Genomic DNA, 17,887 nt, shown 5'->3' on the forward strand with positions numbered 1-17,887 from the left:
CACGAAGCGAATTGACAGGACTCTTCACTCAGGGCTGGCATTGGGGGCTGTCCCTTTGGATGGGGGGGGTCACCCCGTTATGGGTTCCTGGGTAAACACGGGTTCAAAAGTAAAAGGGCAGCTTAGAGGAGAAGCAGGTCAGAAGCTCTCATAGGGGGAGGGACTGACTGTCCCACACTTGGCCTCAGTGAGACGCCAGGAGGGAATGGGTGCCGGAGACTTGTTTGTTTTGCACAGACTGGAAGAAGCTGTGCAGGCTGGACGCCTCCCAGAGGCACTGTCTGCTCTTATAAATCCAGTGCGCTTGGTGTCAAGAAGCTCTTCACAGCTGGTATTGTGCTCGACCCTGCGGCAGGAGTTTACATAAGGAACACAGCCTCTACCCTTCAGACACTTGCAGTCCAGTGGGAGAAAGAAAAGAAGGGCAAGAAGCTCTCCATGGCTGCGTGGCGTGTGTGGGGGGTTGTCTGTGCCTGAGCAGCTCCATCTGATCTCCCTGCCCATCTCATTTTAGTAAAACCAGTGCTTTTGCAAGTGTGGCTTTGAAGGCCTGTCTCCCCACCTTCCCTTCCAACCAGACCGTGCTCAGAAGCCCCCATGGACACTTAGGAGTTGATGCTGCAAGGTAGAGGGGAACAAGAGACAGAAGGAAAGTAAGTGCAAATTCAAGGTCCAGTGGGATTTAGAAGTTAGGTGTATTGCTAGTTGGAAGGATTGGGAAAGTCTTTATGGAAGAGGTCTCCCTTGAGATGGTCTCTGATAGATGGATTTGAGTTTAGTGTGTGGGTGAATGGGAAGGAGGATGAGTATTCCAGGCAGAGGAATCACATGAAAAAGGCACGGAGATGGCAAAAGGTGGGTAAGTTCAATAAGGAGTGATTAAATCTAGTGGGAATGTGGGTACTGGGGAGAGATGATAGAGAAGGGAGTTGAGGGTCATATCGTGGAGAACCTTGGTGGCAGAATCAGCAATAGGGAGCCATTGAAGGTTACTGAGCTGAGGAATGATGCAGATAAAGCTGCACTTTTGGTAGGTCAATGGAGGATGGTTTGGAGAAATAGGAGGTGGGAGACCAGCAAAAGACCCTAATAATCTTGATACAATGTTATCGAGAGCATGACTCAAGATGCTGAGTGTACAGGGAAGTAGGGGCTGATGGAAGACCCAGAGGCTTCATTGGGAGGTGGAGGGGTATCAAAGTATCAGAGGGAGTAAGTGCTCATTACAGAGACTGGGAAGTCATGAGGAGAAGCTTGGAAGGAGTAGGGGTGCATGGCCATCAGACCAACCATCATGGTCTCAGCATGGGAGGGAGCCTCAAAACTATACTGAGAACATTACTTGATTTTCCATATTTGATATTATGGATATGTGTTGGAGCCAAAAACCCAGGGCCTGTGCCCATCATAAAAAAAGAAGGCCTAATGAATTCACTGTTGCTTTTTATAGGCTTCTTTCCTATAGGCCAGTTGTTTGCTTTCTAACGGTAAGGACTATAATCAAGGCAAATGAAGGATTTATTTTTGTTTCGTTTTTGGTTTTGCCCTTTTTTTTCTTTGTTAAAAAAGTGAATTATCAGCCTCAGGAATAGAAAGCCAGTAAGGCAGTCCTTCACTGTTGTTCATGAGTTTGGACAACAGAAGGAGGTGACGGGGACGTAGACTTTTCCATGGGCCTTGACTGTGCTTTGCTGGCTGGTTTAGTCATGAGAATAGCTGGAAGGTTGGGGCAGCCATGGTTGCCGGAGAAGAGCTGGGATGTGGTCAGCGAGCATATCCACCCGCCCCACGACAGCTCACAGAAGCCTGTCCTTGACAATTTAGAAATCTTGAGGCCAGGGGGCATGCCGCATTCCTTCCTGGAGACTTGGCAAAGGGGACAGGCTAGCTGACTTCGTTATCTCGAGGCAGGATCGACTTGGGTTTTGTTTCCTAGTGGGCTCTGGAGGGCTTTGTCAGGCTTGTGAGCCACGGAGAAGTGCAGGGAGATACTAGGTTTATTTCAGTATTCAGTGGAACTTACCGGGAAGTAACTTAGTCACACCTATTTCTGTGGATCTTAACGTTGGTCTCTAAATTTGGACCCTCAGGGAAGAAGCTCACAGGCTGATATAAATAAATTCTCATCATGATCAACTAGGGTTTTTGGCTTGCTCCCTGACTAACCAACCACATTTTTTAAAAGTAAAATGATTTATTAACATACGAAAGCCAGATCCCGTGTTCCCCAGAAGCTGGCCTCTCTGGAACAAACCCAATTCAATAATAATAATAATAATACTAATACATTGATCTTTTCCCAGCAGATTTAACATTAGATTGCATGATTTTTAAATTTTGCTTTATCAATTGTTAAGCATTTATTAAGGAAGAATGTAATACTTCAAATATTTTTTATAAATAATGGTATGTAAAAAAATTTCTCATGCATGGAGATGGAGGTCTTGTTGATTTTGGTTTCCAACTTAAACTGCATTCTATTTTTTATTTTTATTTTTTTAAAAGGTTTATTTATTTTAGAGAGAAAAGAGAGTGTGTGAAAGCAGAAGTGAGGGGAAGACAGAGGGAGAGAATCTCAAGCAGACTCCCCACTGAGCCTGGAGCCCAACGTGGGGCTTGATCTCACGACTCTGAGATCATGGCCTGAGCCAAAATCAAGAGTCAGACGCCCAACCGACTGAGCTACGTAGGTGCCCCTAAACTGGGTTTTGAAGGAACTCCTAGGAGAGCATGAGGCATTGACTCTAGTCCACGGACTAGACAAGTTCAGCCACGGACAGGAGTGGGGAAACTCAAGGATCTACACATTGTCTGGAGGTACTGTTTGAGGGGCTCAATTAGTGTTTAACAACAGAGGCCACTGGTATTTAAAATATATGGCTCTTGTCGAGGTGATGTATCAGTTAACCTAAGGCTGAACTGCAGTACAAAGAGACGTGACAATAGTATGACTTAAAGATTACAGTTTATATTCTTTCTCTCTCACGTACCCGGGCCAGGTGGGCTTTCCAGGCTGGTGGCAGACTCAGCACCATGTGGTCATTCAGGGATTCAGGCTCCTTCTGAGTCATTGTTCCACAATCCCCCCAAAGCCTTATTGCGATCTGCATCATTGAAGCTGGCGTACTGCCAAGACTGGCTTGCAGCCTGTAGGAAGGGGAAAGAACATGTTGGAGCTATGCTCTTCTCCTTGCATCATCATTTCTTCGAAGACTCCACTGGAGAAAGTCTGATGTCCACACCTAGCTGCAAGGGAGGCTGGGAAATTAGTGTGGTTTGGTGGCCATTGTTCTTCTTCTGTGGAACAAGGGAACTGAGATTTCAGTGCTTAACTAGCCGTATTTGCTAGTCAACTAGCAGTTGGGTACGTCTCAGTAATCCAGCATGGTGGAGAGGAGGATGTGCTGGCTCTGGACCCCGAAGTCCTGGGTGTGAATCCTCGCTCTGCCACTCAGAACTGGGCAGGCCACTTCATCTCTCTGAGATTTGCTTGTTTCAACGGCTGTGCTCTCCTTACAGGGCTACTGGGAGGATTGTAACACGGCAGGTGCTCGATGGCCTCCCTTGCAAGGAACGAAAAGCAGCTTGAGGTAGTTTGAGGAAAGGGAGATTTCATTTAAGGAGCCAGTCATCCCACAGAACCCAAAGGCAGGAGGTATGGGTGAACCTTGGCAGAGAAGTGGGGCTGGAAGCATCTGAGGGAAATAGGAGGGATGAGGGGAAGTCCTCCGAGTCATCCATCCACTAGCAAATACTGTTGGTACTAACTCCAAAATAAATGGTGACTATGTCCATTTCTCTCCATTGCCACCTGCTACCCTGGTCCAAGCCACCCTTAAGCCTGGTGTGGGCAATTGCAGCAGCCTCCGTGACTGGTCTCCCTGCCTTCATTCTTGTGCCCTTAAATCCATTCTTGCACACAGGGGTCAGGGTGAAGTTTACTAACATTGATGAGATCATACCTCCTGTTTGAGACCTGCAATTCTTCCCAAAGCACGTAGAATAAAATCCCAGCTCCTTAGCCTAGTTTACCAAACCCCACATGATCCAGCTCCTACCCACTCTCTGGCCTCACCTACCACTCTGCCCCTTCACTTGGCTTTACCTACATGGTCCAGCTAGATCTAAACATGTCATCTAAAGCTCGGTCCTGCCTCAGGACCTTTGCACAAGCTGTTTTCTATGCCTGGACCGCTCTCACTCCTTTCTCCTTCTCTTATTCATATCTCAGTTTAAAATTCAGAAACATCTCTTATTATGCCCCCTACTTTAATTCCCTGCATAGCAGTTCTCACACTATGATAATTGTCTCACTGACTTATTTACTTATTGTTATCCAATCTCCAGTCCCCATCACCACACTAAATGCAATCTTTATGAGAGTGGGGAGCTATCCCTCTTGCCCTTGGATGCATTCTTCTTGCTTAGTAATATTTATTGATTGAAATGATGAATTAACCAAAAAAATGTACACTTGCTATTCTTTTTTTTTAGATTATTTATTTATTTGAGAGAGAGAGAGAGAGAGCACGAGTGGGGGGAGGAGCCGAGGGAGAGGGACAAGTAGACTCCACACTGAGCGCAGAGCCCGACATGGGGCTGGATCTCACGACCCTGAGATCATGACCTGAGCCCAAAGCAAGAGTCAGATGCTCAACCGACTGAGCCACCCAGGTGCTCCTATGCTTACTATGCTATAGAAATGCTTACAACTTAACAGTATATTTTGAACTGCTTTCCATTTCAACAAATACACAACTACCATATCCTGTAAGCTTCCCCTTCCATCACTTAGGTATACCATAACTGATTTTGATAAGGAAAATCTGTGTCCTAAGATGGCCAACGGAGCCAGTGGGAGAGTCCCAGTCCTTGCCCAGGGGCTCTTCCGGGTTCTTCTCCCTGCTCTGCTTCCCACGCACACCAAACCGGGTCCTTCTCCCTGCCCTGCTTCTCGCACGCGCCAAAAGTGCCAAGTATGCAGAAGTAGAAGTCTATCAATTGCCCCCTTTGTTTGTGCTCGGGGTTCAGACCTTTGGAGACCACTCTCCTCTGAGCCCACTGGCGTTAAATAAACCTCCAGTCCTCCAAGATCTCTGGGTGCCGCTTGGTTCTTCCATCAGGCGATCCAGTCCAGGTTCCATAACATTTGGTTCCCTGACCGGGAAACCCAACCGTGCTGGCCCATTGTTGCCACCAGTTTGGGGAAATGGCGGGATAGAGATGGAATGAGGAATTGTAATGGAGAAGGCGCGCCCTGCCTAATTTTTGGCAGTCTCCTGCCCCTGTCGCCTTGGGCTGGCCCCGATCCACTGTTCCCGCCAGACTCGAGGAGATTTGGCAGGGGAACACCTGGTCCCGACGTCAGATTCCGGTAAGGCCTGGGGCCCCAGGACTCAGGCCCACCCCCGTTGGGGTGGAAGGGGAGCCTCATCACCTCCCAGAGACCTCTTAGAGGTCTCACAGGTAGGGATTCCCAGGGAGGGAATGTAATAACTTCTGGAGTGTGAATGTGTGAGTGAATGTGCAGTCCGACCTGGTTTGCTCAAGTGGACTGATTCTGTGAACTCCACGGGTGGGCACCCTTAAGGTCCCCAGAAGCCTACGGAGTCTGAGTGGGCCCATCTGTGATTCCCTGGTGAACGGCATATGGTCTCTGGTGGCATCCAACTAGTTTCTGACCGTAAGTCACAACGCTGAGACCGCTACGGCTAAGCCCCACCTAAGCTCCTTCGGGACACGGCCAGACGGGCATCTGATTGGTTTCCTCACCTCAGGAGGCACCCCCCCCTTCGTCTGTCTCCGTGCCACCGCACACGGGGACATCACCGTGGGGTCAGGGCAGGGTAAACCTGCGGTTCTAGAGACCATGATCAAAAATTTCAAGAAGGGGTTTTCAGGAGACTATGGAGTCAGGATGAACCCCGGCAAGCTGAGAATGCTATGTGAATTGGAATGGCCCACCTTTGATGTCGGTTGGCCTTCAGAAGGGACATCAGATGTCCCAGTGATTCATCGAGTATGGCGAGTCATAACAGGAGAACCAAGACACCCTGGCCAGTTTCCGTACATTGACTCCTGGCTAGGAATTGCTCAGACCCTTCCCCCCTGGGTGCAATTCGCTTGCAATAGGCAGGGACAGGCCAGGGTCTTAATCACCTCATCCAAGTGACCTAAAGAAAATCAGCAAAAGCCCCAGTCTCCACAAATCATAGCCGGAGATCCCGAGAATGAACCAAACCTGCCCCCACTGTACGTACCCCCAAGATCGTCTACACCTGGCCCTTCAGCTCCAGACACTCCGTTGCCATTGGTTTCACCCGCACCCCCAGGCCCAGAGGACCCACTGGCACCCCCAGGCCCAAAGGATCCACTTTCTCCAGGACAAGCAGCCAGGCTGCGCCCCAGGCCAGGGCGCAAGCGCCCTCCAAATGCTGGTATGAAAGATGCAGGAACCCAAGAGCCGCGCTGAAGATGGGACGGTCCAACCCGGCCATTCCATGATGTATTGTCAGCCCTTCTCCACCACCGACCTCCTCAACTGGAAACGTAACACCCCATCCTACTCTGAGAAACCACAGGCCATGGTAGACCTCATAGAATCCCTCTTCCAGGCTCATCGGCCAACCTGGGAAGACTGCCAACAGTTACTCTGCACCCTGTTTAACACAGAGGAAAGGAGGAGAATAATGAAAGGTGCACGGCAGAACCTGGAAGAGCACACACCAGCGGGAGTCATCGACCCTGCTGCCTGGGTGAACACGGCCGCACCCGAAGAGTGCCCAGCATGGGACTTCGCCACAACCGAGGGACAGGCCCACATCCGCCGGTACCTGGAGGCCCTCCTCTGGGGAATCCGGGCAGGAGCTCAGAAACCCATGAACATGACTAAGGTATCCTCGGTCACTCAACAACCAGGGGAGTCCCCCAGGGACTACAGCGAAAGACTATGTGAAGCCTACAGGATATACGCTCCATTTGACCCTGAGGCACGGGAAAGCGAACAGATGGTAAACAGCATCTTCGTGGCTCAGGCCGCCCCCAGACATCAGAAAAAAACTTCAGAAACTAGAAGGTTTTGCCGGGATGAACATCACCCAATAGAGATTGCCAATAAGGTCTACATGAACAGGGAGGTCGCAGCCAAATGGGAAGCTGACAAAAAGATGAAAAAGAAAGTCAGCCTCCTCGCCACCACCCTGAAAGAAAAGGACAACATCAAGATGGGGAGACCCCAACCACTGAAAGGGGGGAAACCCAGAACCCCCTTGGCAAGCGATCAATGTGCCTACCGTAAAGAGAAAGGGCATTGGAAAAAATGAATGTCTCAACTGGGGAAAGGCTCAGAAGCCCAGCCACTACAAAGACGAACCCCAAGGGGAAGACCTCACAGGCCTTGAGGGAATGGACTCAGACTGGGGGGGACCAGGCTCTTTCCTCCTTGGCCCCCACAAGCCCACGGTCAGAATGAAGGTGGGGGGCCAACCAGTGACTTTTATGGTTGATACTGGGGCCAAGCACTCTGTTGTCACCTCCCCAGTGGCCCCTTTCAGCAAAAGGACTGCGACCATCTTTGGGGCCAGCAGGACGCGGGTGATACAGCAGCCCTTTTGCCGGGCTCGCCGGTGCGAACTCGGGGGCCACAAGGCCTGACATGAATTCCTTTATCTGCCTGATTGCCCCATGCCTCTCCTGGGCCGACTACACTGTTCAAAGGCAGATTCCGGTTGTCTGTCTGGGGTAGGGCTGACATTGGCAATTGAAACAAGACACCCCAGGCGATACGGATCCTGCTGGTCCACTGGGCGCACTCTGAACAGCAAGGCTTAGGCAGTTTCCAAACCTCCTTTATAAGAGTCACCTGGGATGACCTTGTTAAAAAGGCAACTATTTGGGGGATGGGGGAGCCAGGTGATGGGTATTACGGAGGGCACGTGTTGTGATGAGCACTGGGTGTAATACTATCTGGCGTATGCAAACCCACTGAGTCAAAATGGGTGGGATGGGGGCAATATCCCAGAAACTGTGTGTTTAAAAAGCAACCCCCGAGGGGCGCCTGGGTGGCTCAGTTGGTTAAGTGACTGCCTTCGGCTCAGGTCATGATCCTGGAGTCCCGGGATCGAGTCCTGCGTCGGGCTCCCTGCTCGGCGGGGGGTCTGCTTCTCCCTCTGACCCTCTTCCCTCTCATGCTCTCTGGCTTTCATTCTCTCTCTCTCAAATAAATAAATAAAATCTTTAAAAAAAATAAAATAAAAAGCAACCCCTGGGGGCACCTAAGAGGCTCAGAAAAAAAAATGTGGATGACCTTCTCCTCGCCAGTGACACATGAGAACTGCACAAAATGCGCAAAGGCCCTCCTACAGCTCCTGTCAGACTCGGGATACCGAGCCTCGTGGAAGAAGGCACAGATCTGCCAACAGCAGGTCTGATACCTTGGTTTTCTCCTCACCCAAGGGTAAAGAGGACTAGGGCCAGAGAGGAAAATGGTCATCATCTCCCTGCCACAGCCCCAGACAAAAAGGGACCTACGAGTATTCCCGGGGGGCTGCAGGATTCTGCCGCACCTGCATCCCTGGGCTCTCAGCAATAGCAAGACCCTTCTATGATCTCTTAGGGGGACCGGATTGAGAAACCCCTGCCTGGACTGAGGAAGCAGAAGCCGCTTTCACAGAGATAAAGAGCGCCCTGGGGCGGGCTCCAGCCCTGGGCCTACCAGATGTAAAAAAACCCTTCAATCTCTTTGTGCATGAAAAGGAAAAAATAGCACTTGGGGTACTCACCCAGACTGTTGGGCCCTGGCAACGGCCAGTTGCTTACCTGTCAAAGAAGCTGGACCCCGTGGCAGTGGGATGGCCACCGTGCCTCAGGGCGCTGGCAGCCACAGTCCTACTCATCAAGGAGGCGGACAGACTTACCCTGGGGCAAGAACTTAACCGCACAGGGACACCGCTTCCTTTCCAACTCTCGGCTAGCACAACACCAACGGCTCCTCTGCGAAAACCCGTGGGTCACCCTCGAAACAGTAAGGACATGAAATCCAGCAACCTTTCTCCCCACAGAAGAGGGGGATTCAGACCACGACTGCTCCGAGGTGACTGATGAAGTCTACGCGAGCCCTCCAGATCTGCGGGACCTACAGGAGGGTGCCCGGAAAGCGGGTTATGCAGTAACCACAAACACTGAAGTCCTAGAATCTAAGGCATTACCAGCTGGATGGTCAGCTCAATGGGCTGAATTATACGCCTTAGTCCGAGCCCTCACCCTCGGTGAAGGCAAGCGAGTCAATATCTATACTGACTCTCGGTATGCCTTTGCTACTGTACATGTACATGGAGCCATCTACAAGGAAAGGGGCCTCCTAACCGCAGCAGGAAAAGCTATCAAAGAACAAGGAGGAGATACTGAGACTCCTCGAAGCCGTCTGGTTTCCAAAGGAAGTAGCAATCCTGCACTGTAAGGGACGCCAGAAAGGAGACGACCCATAGCGCAGGGAAATCATCCGGCAGATGAGGCCCAGTGAGGACATGGACAGAGCCCCTTCCCTCATCATGGCCCTCACACCCCTGAAAGAAGTCCCTCCGCCCAGTTACACTAAAAAGGAAAAGGAATGGGCCATGGCTGAGGAGGCCACCCTGACTGAAAATGGATGGTGGATGATGCCAGTTGGGAGCATATTTGTTCCAACGGAGGGCATCTAGTCAAGCAACACCGCCGACTCACTTATCTGGGGAAAACTGCATTAGAGGCCCTTCTCAAGAAGCACTACTTCATCAGTCAGCTGCCGGCACTATGCCAAGCAACGAGTGAACGATGCATAACATGTGCTAAAAATAATGCTCAGTCTGTACCACAGCCCCTGCCCAGAGGATGGGAGCAACCCTCTTCAAAGATCTAGAGGTAGACTTCACAGATGTGCAGCTGAGCAGGGGTTCAGATATCTCCTAGTAATAGTATGCACATACTCTGGGTGGGTCGAAGTCTTCGCGACCAGGACAGAGCAAAGCCGGGAAGTAGCTCAAGTTCTCTTGTGGGAGATCGTGCCCCGGTTCGGCCTGCCATTAAAAATCCATAGTGACGGGTGCCTGGGTGGCTCAGTTGGTTAAGCGACTGCCTTCAGCTCAGGTCATGATCCCGGAGTCCTGGGACCGAGTCCCACATCGGGCTCCCAGCTCGGTGGGGAGCCTGCTTCTCCCTCTGACTCTCTCCCCTCTCATGCCGTTTCTTTCTCACTTGCTCTCTAATAAATAAATAAATGAATAAATAAATAAATAAATAAAATCTTTTAAAAAAAATCCGTAGTGACAATGGACCCACATTTGTGGCAGACATTGTACAGGTCTTGACCAAATCTCTCAACATCACCTGGAGACTCCACACCGCTTACCGGCCCCAAAGTTCAGGGAAAGTAGAGCGAATGAATCGCACCCTCAAGGGAACCTTAGCAAAGTTTTGTCAGGAGACTAACCTCCCATGGCTGGATCTGCTACCCCTAGCTCTCCTGCATGGTCCCTGCAAGCCCGGGACATCAGGTTTCTCCCCATTCGAATTAATATATGGACGGCCTCCCCCATGCTTGGGAAGCCTTCCAGGAAACTGTGTTAGGTTGGAGATAAAGGGATAAAGGAGCAGCTTCAGGCCCTGGGGGCTACCCTAAATAAATTACAAAAGTACACCTTTGAGAGGGCCCCAATCTCCTTAGGGTCTCAGGTACACTCCTCCCAGACAGGGGACTCAGTTTGCATCAAAGACTGGAAGAAAGAAGAAAGCTCATCATTTGGACGAGGAGCCGCGCCAGTGGAGAGTCCAGCCAGACTTCAGGAACCCACTCCAGCTTCACCTTTGATGAGACCCCACCGACTGATGGACACTTGCTCACCATGGTCCCTGGCTCTCATCGGCGTAATTTCCCTCATCTTGGGAGTTGGACTCTACACTGTTGCCCCTCCTGACTAGACTTTCCCCCAGAGGCTCCTACCTAAGGTCATAGATCCCACTTTTACTGGCCCTCTGCTGTCTACTCCTGAGCGCATTTCACCATGGTTTTCCTGGCCCCGGTCAGTCCTGGTCTTCTGCTACCTGGTGTGCTGTTAAGTTTATGATTAAGTCAGTGTCCGCCCCAACCCTTGCAGTCAACCCTCAGAGTCAAACAGAATGATGCCCTCTAAACTAGGTATTTAAAGGGGCGTCAAAGGGGGAATGATAAGGAAAATCTGTGTCCAAAGATGGCCGACCTAGCCGCCGGGGAGTCCCAGTCCTTGCCCCGGGGCTCTTCCGGGTTCTTCTCCCTGCTCTGCTTCTAGCACGCTCCAAAAGTATCCAGTATGTGGAAGTAGAATTGTATCAATTGCCCCCTTTGTTTGTGCTCCGGGCTCAGACCTTTGGAGACCACTCTCCTCTGAGCCCGTCGGTGTTAAATAAACCTCTGATCCTCCAAGATCTCCGGGCGCCGCTTGGTTTTTCCACTGGGCGATCCAGTCCACGTTCTGGAACAATTTAATCAGCTCCTGCTGTTGGGATATTTAGAGACCACCCTTACATAAAGACACCTTTGCCTTCTTCATCATTTCTTAGCATACATTTGTGCAGGTGAAGTAATGGAGGATATGTGAGTTTCTGAGGTTTGCTATGTAGAGAAGAACTGACTTCCAGAAAAATGGCAACTCTTTCTATTCCTCTGATGGGGTCGGGGTAGGAAACAAGATCTATTGTAACATTATTTTGCCAATTGGATGCGCTAAAAATGCACTCATTGAATCTCACTGTTTCAATTCACATTTTCAAAAAGTTACCAGTGGTGTTCAGTATTTTAGATCTGTTTGTTGGCCATTTGTATTTCTGTCTTTTGTCTTTTTCTAACGGCCTATTCACCAACTTGTCCCCTTTTCAGAATGAGCTTCATCTGCATGTGTTATTTCTTGGTGATCAGTTTCCTCTTGCATCCTCTGAGGCACACATTCAGGTGGGAGAACCTTTGCAGGAAGGAGAGGAATTGATTCTTGCCACGCTCGCCAAGCTCCCAAGAGGCCCTGTCCTTCCTCCCATTAGAATATAAATTGGACAGTGCCGATGCTCGATGCTCGAAACGTGCAGTTGCGATGAAAAGTCAACTGTGACTAGGAGGCCGGGATTATCCAACCCTGGTCAGGGGTGCGTCCCCCTTTCAAAGGCTGCCAATCCCTTACAAATTGCTTTGGAATGACAATGGGGCCCTCCCACCTTGCACAAAGCTGGGGCGTCAGCATCTTCATCAGAACGAAGGCATCCGATTCTCCACTCTGCAGGGCTGTGCAGAGCTAACTACGCTGCAATCGGATGGGTATCCGTTAGCAGATTAGGTGGAGTCTAGAGGTGCCTTGCTGGGTCTTTGTGGGGCATTTGGAGCAACTTAGGCTTTATGGTAAGATGAAAGCAGGCAGCCTTCCTTCTGCGGCTGACCCGGGAGCAGGCTATGGTGCAGTGCTGGCCACCCTTTGGGCCAGGCCACCATCACTCCTGAAGTTAAAGCAGCAGACTGAAACTGACCTGGGAAACCCACCCTGAAGGGGTGGTAAATAACAGGTAAGTAATGGCCATGACCTTTTGGTCACCAGTCTTTCATTTTTCTGCTCTTTCTCCAGGGAGGGGATGGCTTTCGGAGGAGTGATTCGTTCTTAACATACATTTCCCAGAGAAGTTCCCAGAAGAACATTGGGGCCTTCAAACCCACTGATCTTTGCTGAGTGATGATGGAGATGTAGCTGGGTCCCCACACACAGCTGAAGGAGGGTACTGATACCCCAAACCAGGGCTTCTGGAACAGTGGTTGGCTTTTCCGAAAACCTGAGGTTCATTGTCAACTAACGGGCTGTTCCTTACTCTGGAGGGTTTCTCTTTTTGTGTGTGTGCATCCGTATATGTGCCTGAGTTAAAGTGCTTTTCTTAAAAAGTGCTAGTAGAAAGTAGTTGTTTTAAAAATACCCTTTCTTGGCACAATAAAGAGCTGGCAAATGTGTATGTATTTCTCCATTTTTTTTTTTTCAAAAAATCTGTGAACTCCCCAAATCATTGGATCTACTGATTTCAGGGAGAGGCTCTCCATGGAATTGTGCCTGTGACATTCTGTTTTAATGGGAAACTTGGGAGACTTTTTGCAGTGAGCCTCAAAAGAATGACACCAAGTCATTTCAGTTGCTGAGGAGGCCTTTTCCTTACCCACCGTGGGAACTAGGGTTCCTCCAGCGTCACTCTGAGTGCTGCCAAATTCAGATTGGGCCTCCCCTTGGCCCCTGGGCTGGCACAGCTGTGAGAGGCGGCCCGGGGTGGGTGATGGTGCGAGGTCCTCTGATCACGGGCCCGAGAAGATTCTGGAAGGGAAACCAAGGAGAGAAAGTAAGAGCAGTGTCTTCTCGATGACTATTTCTCTCCCTTTCCTTCCCTACCTCCCAGCTTCCTCAGATGGCTTAGTTTTAGGAATTTTGGGGCCTCCAGGGAAATTTTATGCAGCGGAAGTTAACTTGCCTGTTTTTAAATAACCAGGGTCTGGACATTGGATTTTTAATTTTAGAAAACTCCAAAAATAAGGCATAAAGATAAATATAAGTAAATTGAAGCTTCCCGATTTTTCTTGCTGTTGGAAAAGCACAATAGAGCTTTCGGAGGCCAGAGATGGAAAACAGACAGAATCAGTTAAATGGATACACAAGGACAACAGGCAGGGGTCCTCTTGTTGCCTTCCGTGTCATCATCCTTGCTAATTCGCAGCGCAGGAGACTTCAGGGGTATTATTACGAGATAAGAGGCCAGTCTCATATTCCTGGGAGAACAATTTCCTCCGGTCTGCAGTAAGGTCTTGGATTTGACCTACGGCTTCTGTGTCACAAGGGCTCAGTGATTGCAATTCAGTAACAGAACAGGCCAAGCTCGCTCTTCCTTCCCCTTCTCCCTCCCTCCCAAAGATAACCTCAATTTCTTTGCAATTATATTTAAGCAGCAATCTTATGAGATACCAGAGGCAAGGCTGGAATCCACATTCACTGTGTTTTGCTCAACTCCCCTGCGTGCTGTATTGTACGTGGATAGGCACAGCCTGGTGCTTCGTGGCGCTGAGTCAGCCCTGAGACCCCATGATTTGCTTTTCTGCCCACCTCGGTGGCTTAGCTTGTTTTCATACTATGGAGCTCGGGGTAGGCTGGGGAGGGGGATTCTCAAGTTCAACAGGAAGGTCTGCAGCCACCTGTTACCCGCAGAGCAACTGGTGGGAAAGCCCTCGGGGCAGGCGGAAGTGGCAGGGAGTCTCCCAGGACAGCAGGTGGAAGATCGCCTTCAGGGAGAGAATACCCAGGGAACCCAAGGGCCGGGGCTTCAGAACAGCAGAGGCCCCCGGTCCCTGGGAAGACAAACTAGCCAGAAGTTACGGCCACTTCTAGGCGATTAAACATTTTGTACGCTTTTCCATCAGTTTGAGCGCTTTTTCTTTTCCGACTGAAAAGTAGGCATAATAGAAAAATCTAAAATTAAATTTTGTAAATGGATTTGTGAAATTATAACCCCATCTACATATAACTGAAAAATGGCACTTAGGTGTGTGAGGTGAGTCATGTGCTTTGGGAAATGCTTGGTGTGTGTGTGGATTGCTGGGTCCTTGCAGGGGTCCCCAGCTGCCTGGGGTATACTGCCTATCAAGGGAATCAGTAGACTAGAAGTTCAAAAAATCAGGTCCCTCCCCTGCCAGGCTTAGTGATGGAAATAGAAGAGCTTACAAATCCATGTCTTCAGCCCAGATTCAATGCTGATTTCGAACACTCATATCCAAATACTCTGGGCTACGTGAATGTTTCATAGGCAAAACTCAACATTGCCAGACCGAATTGTATTCTGGGTTCCTCCCTCTTCTTTCCTCCTTCCTCCCCCTGTCTCACTGGTCGCCACGTCTGGCCCATTTTACTTCCTAAAGCCTTTCTGGAATCCCCCATGCCCACCCCTCTCTGTCCATTGGCTCTCAAGGCCCCCAGTGGCTGGTATCCAGGACTCTCCGAATCCCTTCCAATAGCAACCCTTCGGAAATGCCCATTTTGCCACCCCACTCCTGTGACATGATGCTCAGCATCAGTAGTCATTAGGGAAATGCACATCGGAATCACGAGACACTACTACACACCTGTCAGGATGGTGAACATAAAACTAGTGACATCACCAAATGATGGTGAGGACAGAGCCAAGCTGGATAGCTCATACGTTGTGGGTGGGAATGTAGAATGGAGCAGCTCTGAAAAACATTCTGGAAACCCTCTGGAAAACTGTTGGGCAGGTTCTTGAAAAAACAAACATGCAACTACCAGAGAGCCCAGCAAGTGCACTTTTGAGCCTTTACCCCAGAGAAATAAAAACCCCTGTTTACCCAGAACCCTATACTCAAACGTTCAGAGCAAATTTATTCATAATAGCCCAAACTATCCTTCCATAGCCCAGATGTCCCTTAGTAATAGGTGGTTAAGCAAACTGGGACACATCCATGCCACAGAGCATTACCCAGGAACAATAAGGAGCCAACCACTGATACGTGTATTAGATTGGATGCATCTCCAGGAAATTATGCTGGGTGCAAAAGACCAAACCAAGAAGGTATGTACGAATGAGATGAAGGTATGATTCCATTTATATGCCATTCTTGAAATGATAACATTTTGTAAATGGAGGACAGGGGTTTGGGATTGGGGGCAGGGTTGGAGGGGTGTGGGCGTGATTACAAAAGAACAGTATGAAGGATTCTTGTGGTGTTGGGACTGTTGCGTAGCTTGACTGTGGTGGTGGATACCTGAACCCACATGGGGATAAAATTGCATAGACTAACACACACACACACACACACACACACACACACACACACGTACAAGTATCTGAATATGTTAATTGTATCAGTGTAAATATCCTGGTTGTGATATTGTACCAGAGTCTTGCAAAAAATTATCAGGGGAGAAACTAGGTAAAGTATAAGATTTTTTTCTTTCTTTTTTTTTTAAGATAAAAAAAACTTTTTAAAAGTAATCTCTACACCCAACTTGGGGCTCAAACTTATAACCAAGATCAAGAGTTGCATGCTCTACTGACTGGAGCCAGCCAGGCGTCCCAGAAATTTTTCCATATTATTATAACTGTGAATCTATAATGAGCTCAGTTAAAAAAACTGTTAAAATGTGAAAATGTATTTGTATTAAATTTATTTTGGTGTGGTGAAATATACATGACATGAAATTACCACCATAACCCTTCTTAAGTGTACAGTTCGGGGGCATTAAGCACATTCACATTGTTGTGCACCTATCACCACTATCCATCTCCAAAACCTCTGCATCTTCCCCAACTCACACTCTGTACCCATTACATACTAAGCTCCCATTCTCCCTTCCCCCATACATTTAAAAAAACCCCACTAAACCCTCCTGAGCATCTCATCACCCACAGCTCGAGCTCTGTCAGTGTCCTTGAGCTGCCCTTGCTCTGCAGGCTTATCTGCCCACAGTCCTGTGAACCCCGTCTTGTCTTATCCCATCCTTGTCGGGCTACCGCCTCTCCACCTTGCAAATTCTGTTTCAGGGTCCTTCCGAGGTCTGGGAGGAAGCCAATGTGTTCTCATGGTCATAAGTTTTTGTAAATTTGCAAAAATGAAATATTTTCACCGCAATCAGAGCCACCTCGGGCATTTCTTGTCCTTGTCCCCCCTCCGCCCCTGCATGCCTAAAGTTGTTGACGACTTCCTATGTTGTATCTGTTGCATGTCTTCTTTTCAGGTTGGCTAAGCTTGGATTTTTCTTTCAGGAGTTTAAGTGTCATGAGAATGTCTGCCCACGATGAAGCTGTTTGAGCCTTGCAGTGTAGGATGGGTCAAGAGCTCTAAAATATATTTTCGAAGACTTGGAAGAGGAGATTGACTATAAACGAGAGGCACAAAGCTTACGCAAAAAGTTGATAAACCTTCAATATGCATTTTTCTTAGAATTTGGAAGGATGCTTTGGAACACTTCAATAAAAGAAGTGAGAAATCACAGACTCTTAATTTGGATGAAAATGAACCTATTGTGTCATCTTTAAATTTATTAAAGAACCGAGAGCAACATAAATATAGAGAAATTGGATCCCTATGTTGTACACCTGAACTTAAATGTAACATTGTGTGTCAACTCTACTCCAATGAACAAGTAAAAAATAATAATGTAAAACCAAACAAAAAAGAACTGAGAGCAAATTCAGGTGAACTTAATGGATTATACACAAAATGTGATTTAAAAAAAACATGAAATCAATAGAAATCATTCTGACATTAAAAAATTGTAAAACTTTTTAAAAGATATGTCAAAGGCAGAAATTCATTAGGCAAAATATTCTATTTCTATTTTTATTTATTTTTTAAAAGATTTTATTTATTTATTTATTTGAAGAGAGAATGAGAGAGAGAGAGAGAGCATGAGAGGGGGGAGGGTCAGAGGGTCAGCTCCCTGCTGAGCAGGGAGCCCGATGTGGGACTCAATCCCGGGACTCCAGGATCATGATCTGAGCTGAAGGCAGTCGCTTAACCAACTGAGCCACACAGGTGCCCCAAAATATTCTATTTCTAATGGAAATGATGACTAAGCCCTCAGATTTTTTTTATAACTATATTAGTTAACTAAGAGGGGTCAATCATTTGAACACATTGGGAAAAGATTTAAGTTTCTTGCTGATTTGTCCCCCAATTTTTTTGATAACTAGATTAGTTAACTAGGAGAAGTCAATCATTTGAACAACACTGGGGAAAGATTTAAGTTTCTTGCTGATTTGCCCCCAAATTTGTTGTTGACATTCAACAACATAACTTAAACTTATAACACATACTATAATGAGGGAATCAACAACAAACTGGTTAATGAGTTTC

At 48.3% G+C, this 17,887-nt stretch overlaps 1 protein-coding gene across 1 annotated transcript in view; it reads right to left on the reverse strand.

Annotated features, from left to right (window-relative positions):
* The window catches only part of RGMA (repulsive guidance molecule BMP co-receptor a), a 48,417-nt gene extending 45,346 nt beyond the window's left edge, over positions 1-3,071 (reverse strand). Inside the window, 1 exon segment of the mRNA XM_088025192.1 lies at positions 2,991-3,071. Coding sequence (XP_087881318.1) covers positions 2,991-3,071 — 81 coding nt within the window.
* Positions 3,072-17,887: the final 14,816 nt, after the last annotated feature.

This window comes from Eumetopias jubatus, unplaced genomic scaffold (assembly GCF_037043125.1).
Source record: "Eumetopias jubatus isolate StellerSeaLion01/CBP00866 unplaced genomic scaffold, mEumJub1_p1.0 scaffold_7, whole genome shotgun sequence".
Classification (NCBI taxonomy): Eukaryota; Metazoa; Chordata; class Mammalia; order Carnivora; family Otariidae; genus Eumetopias; species Eumetopias jubatus.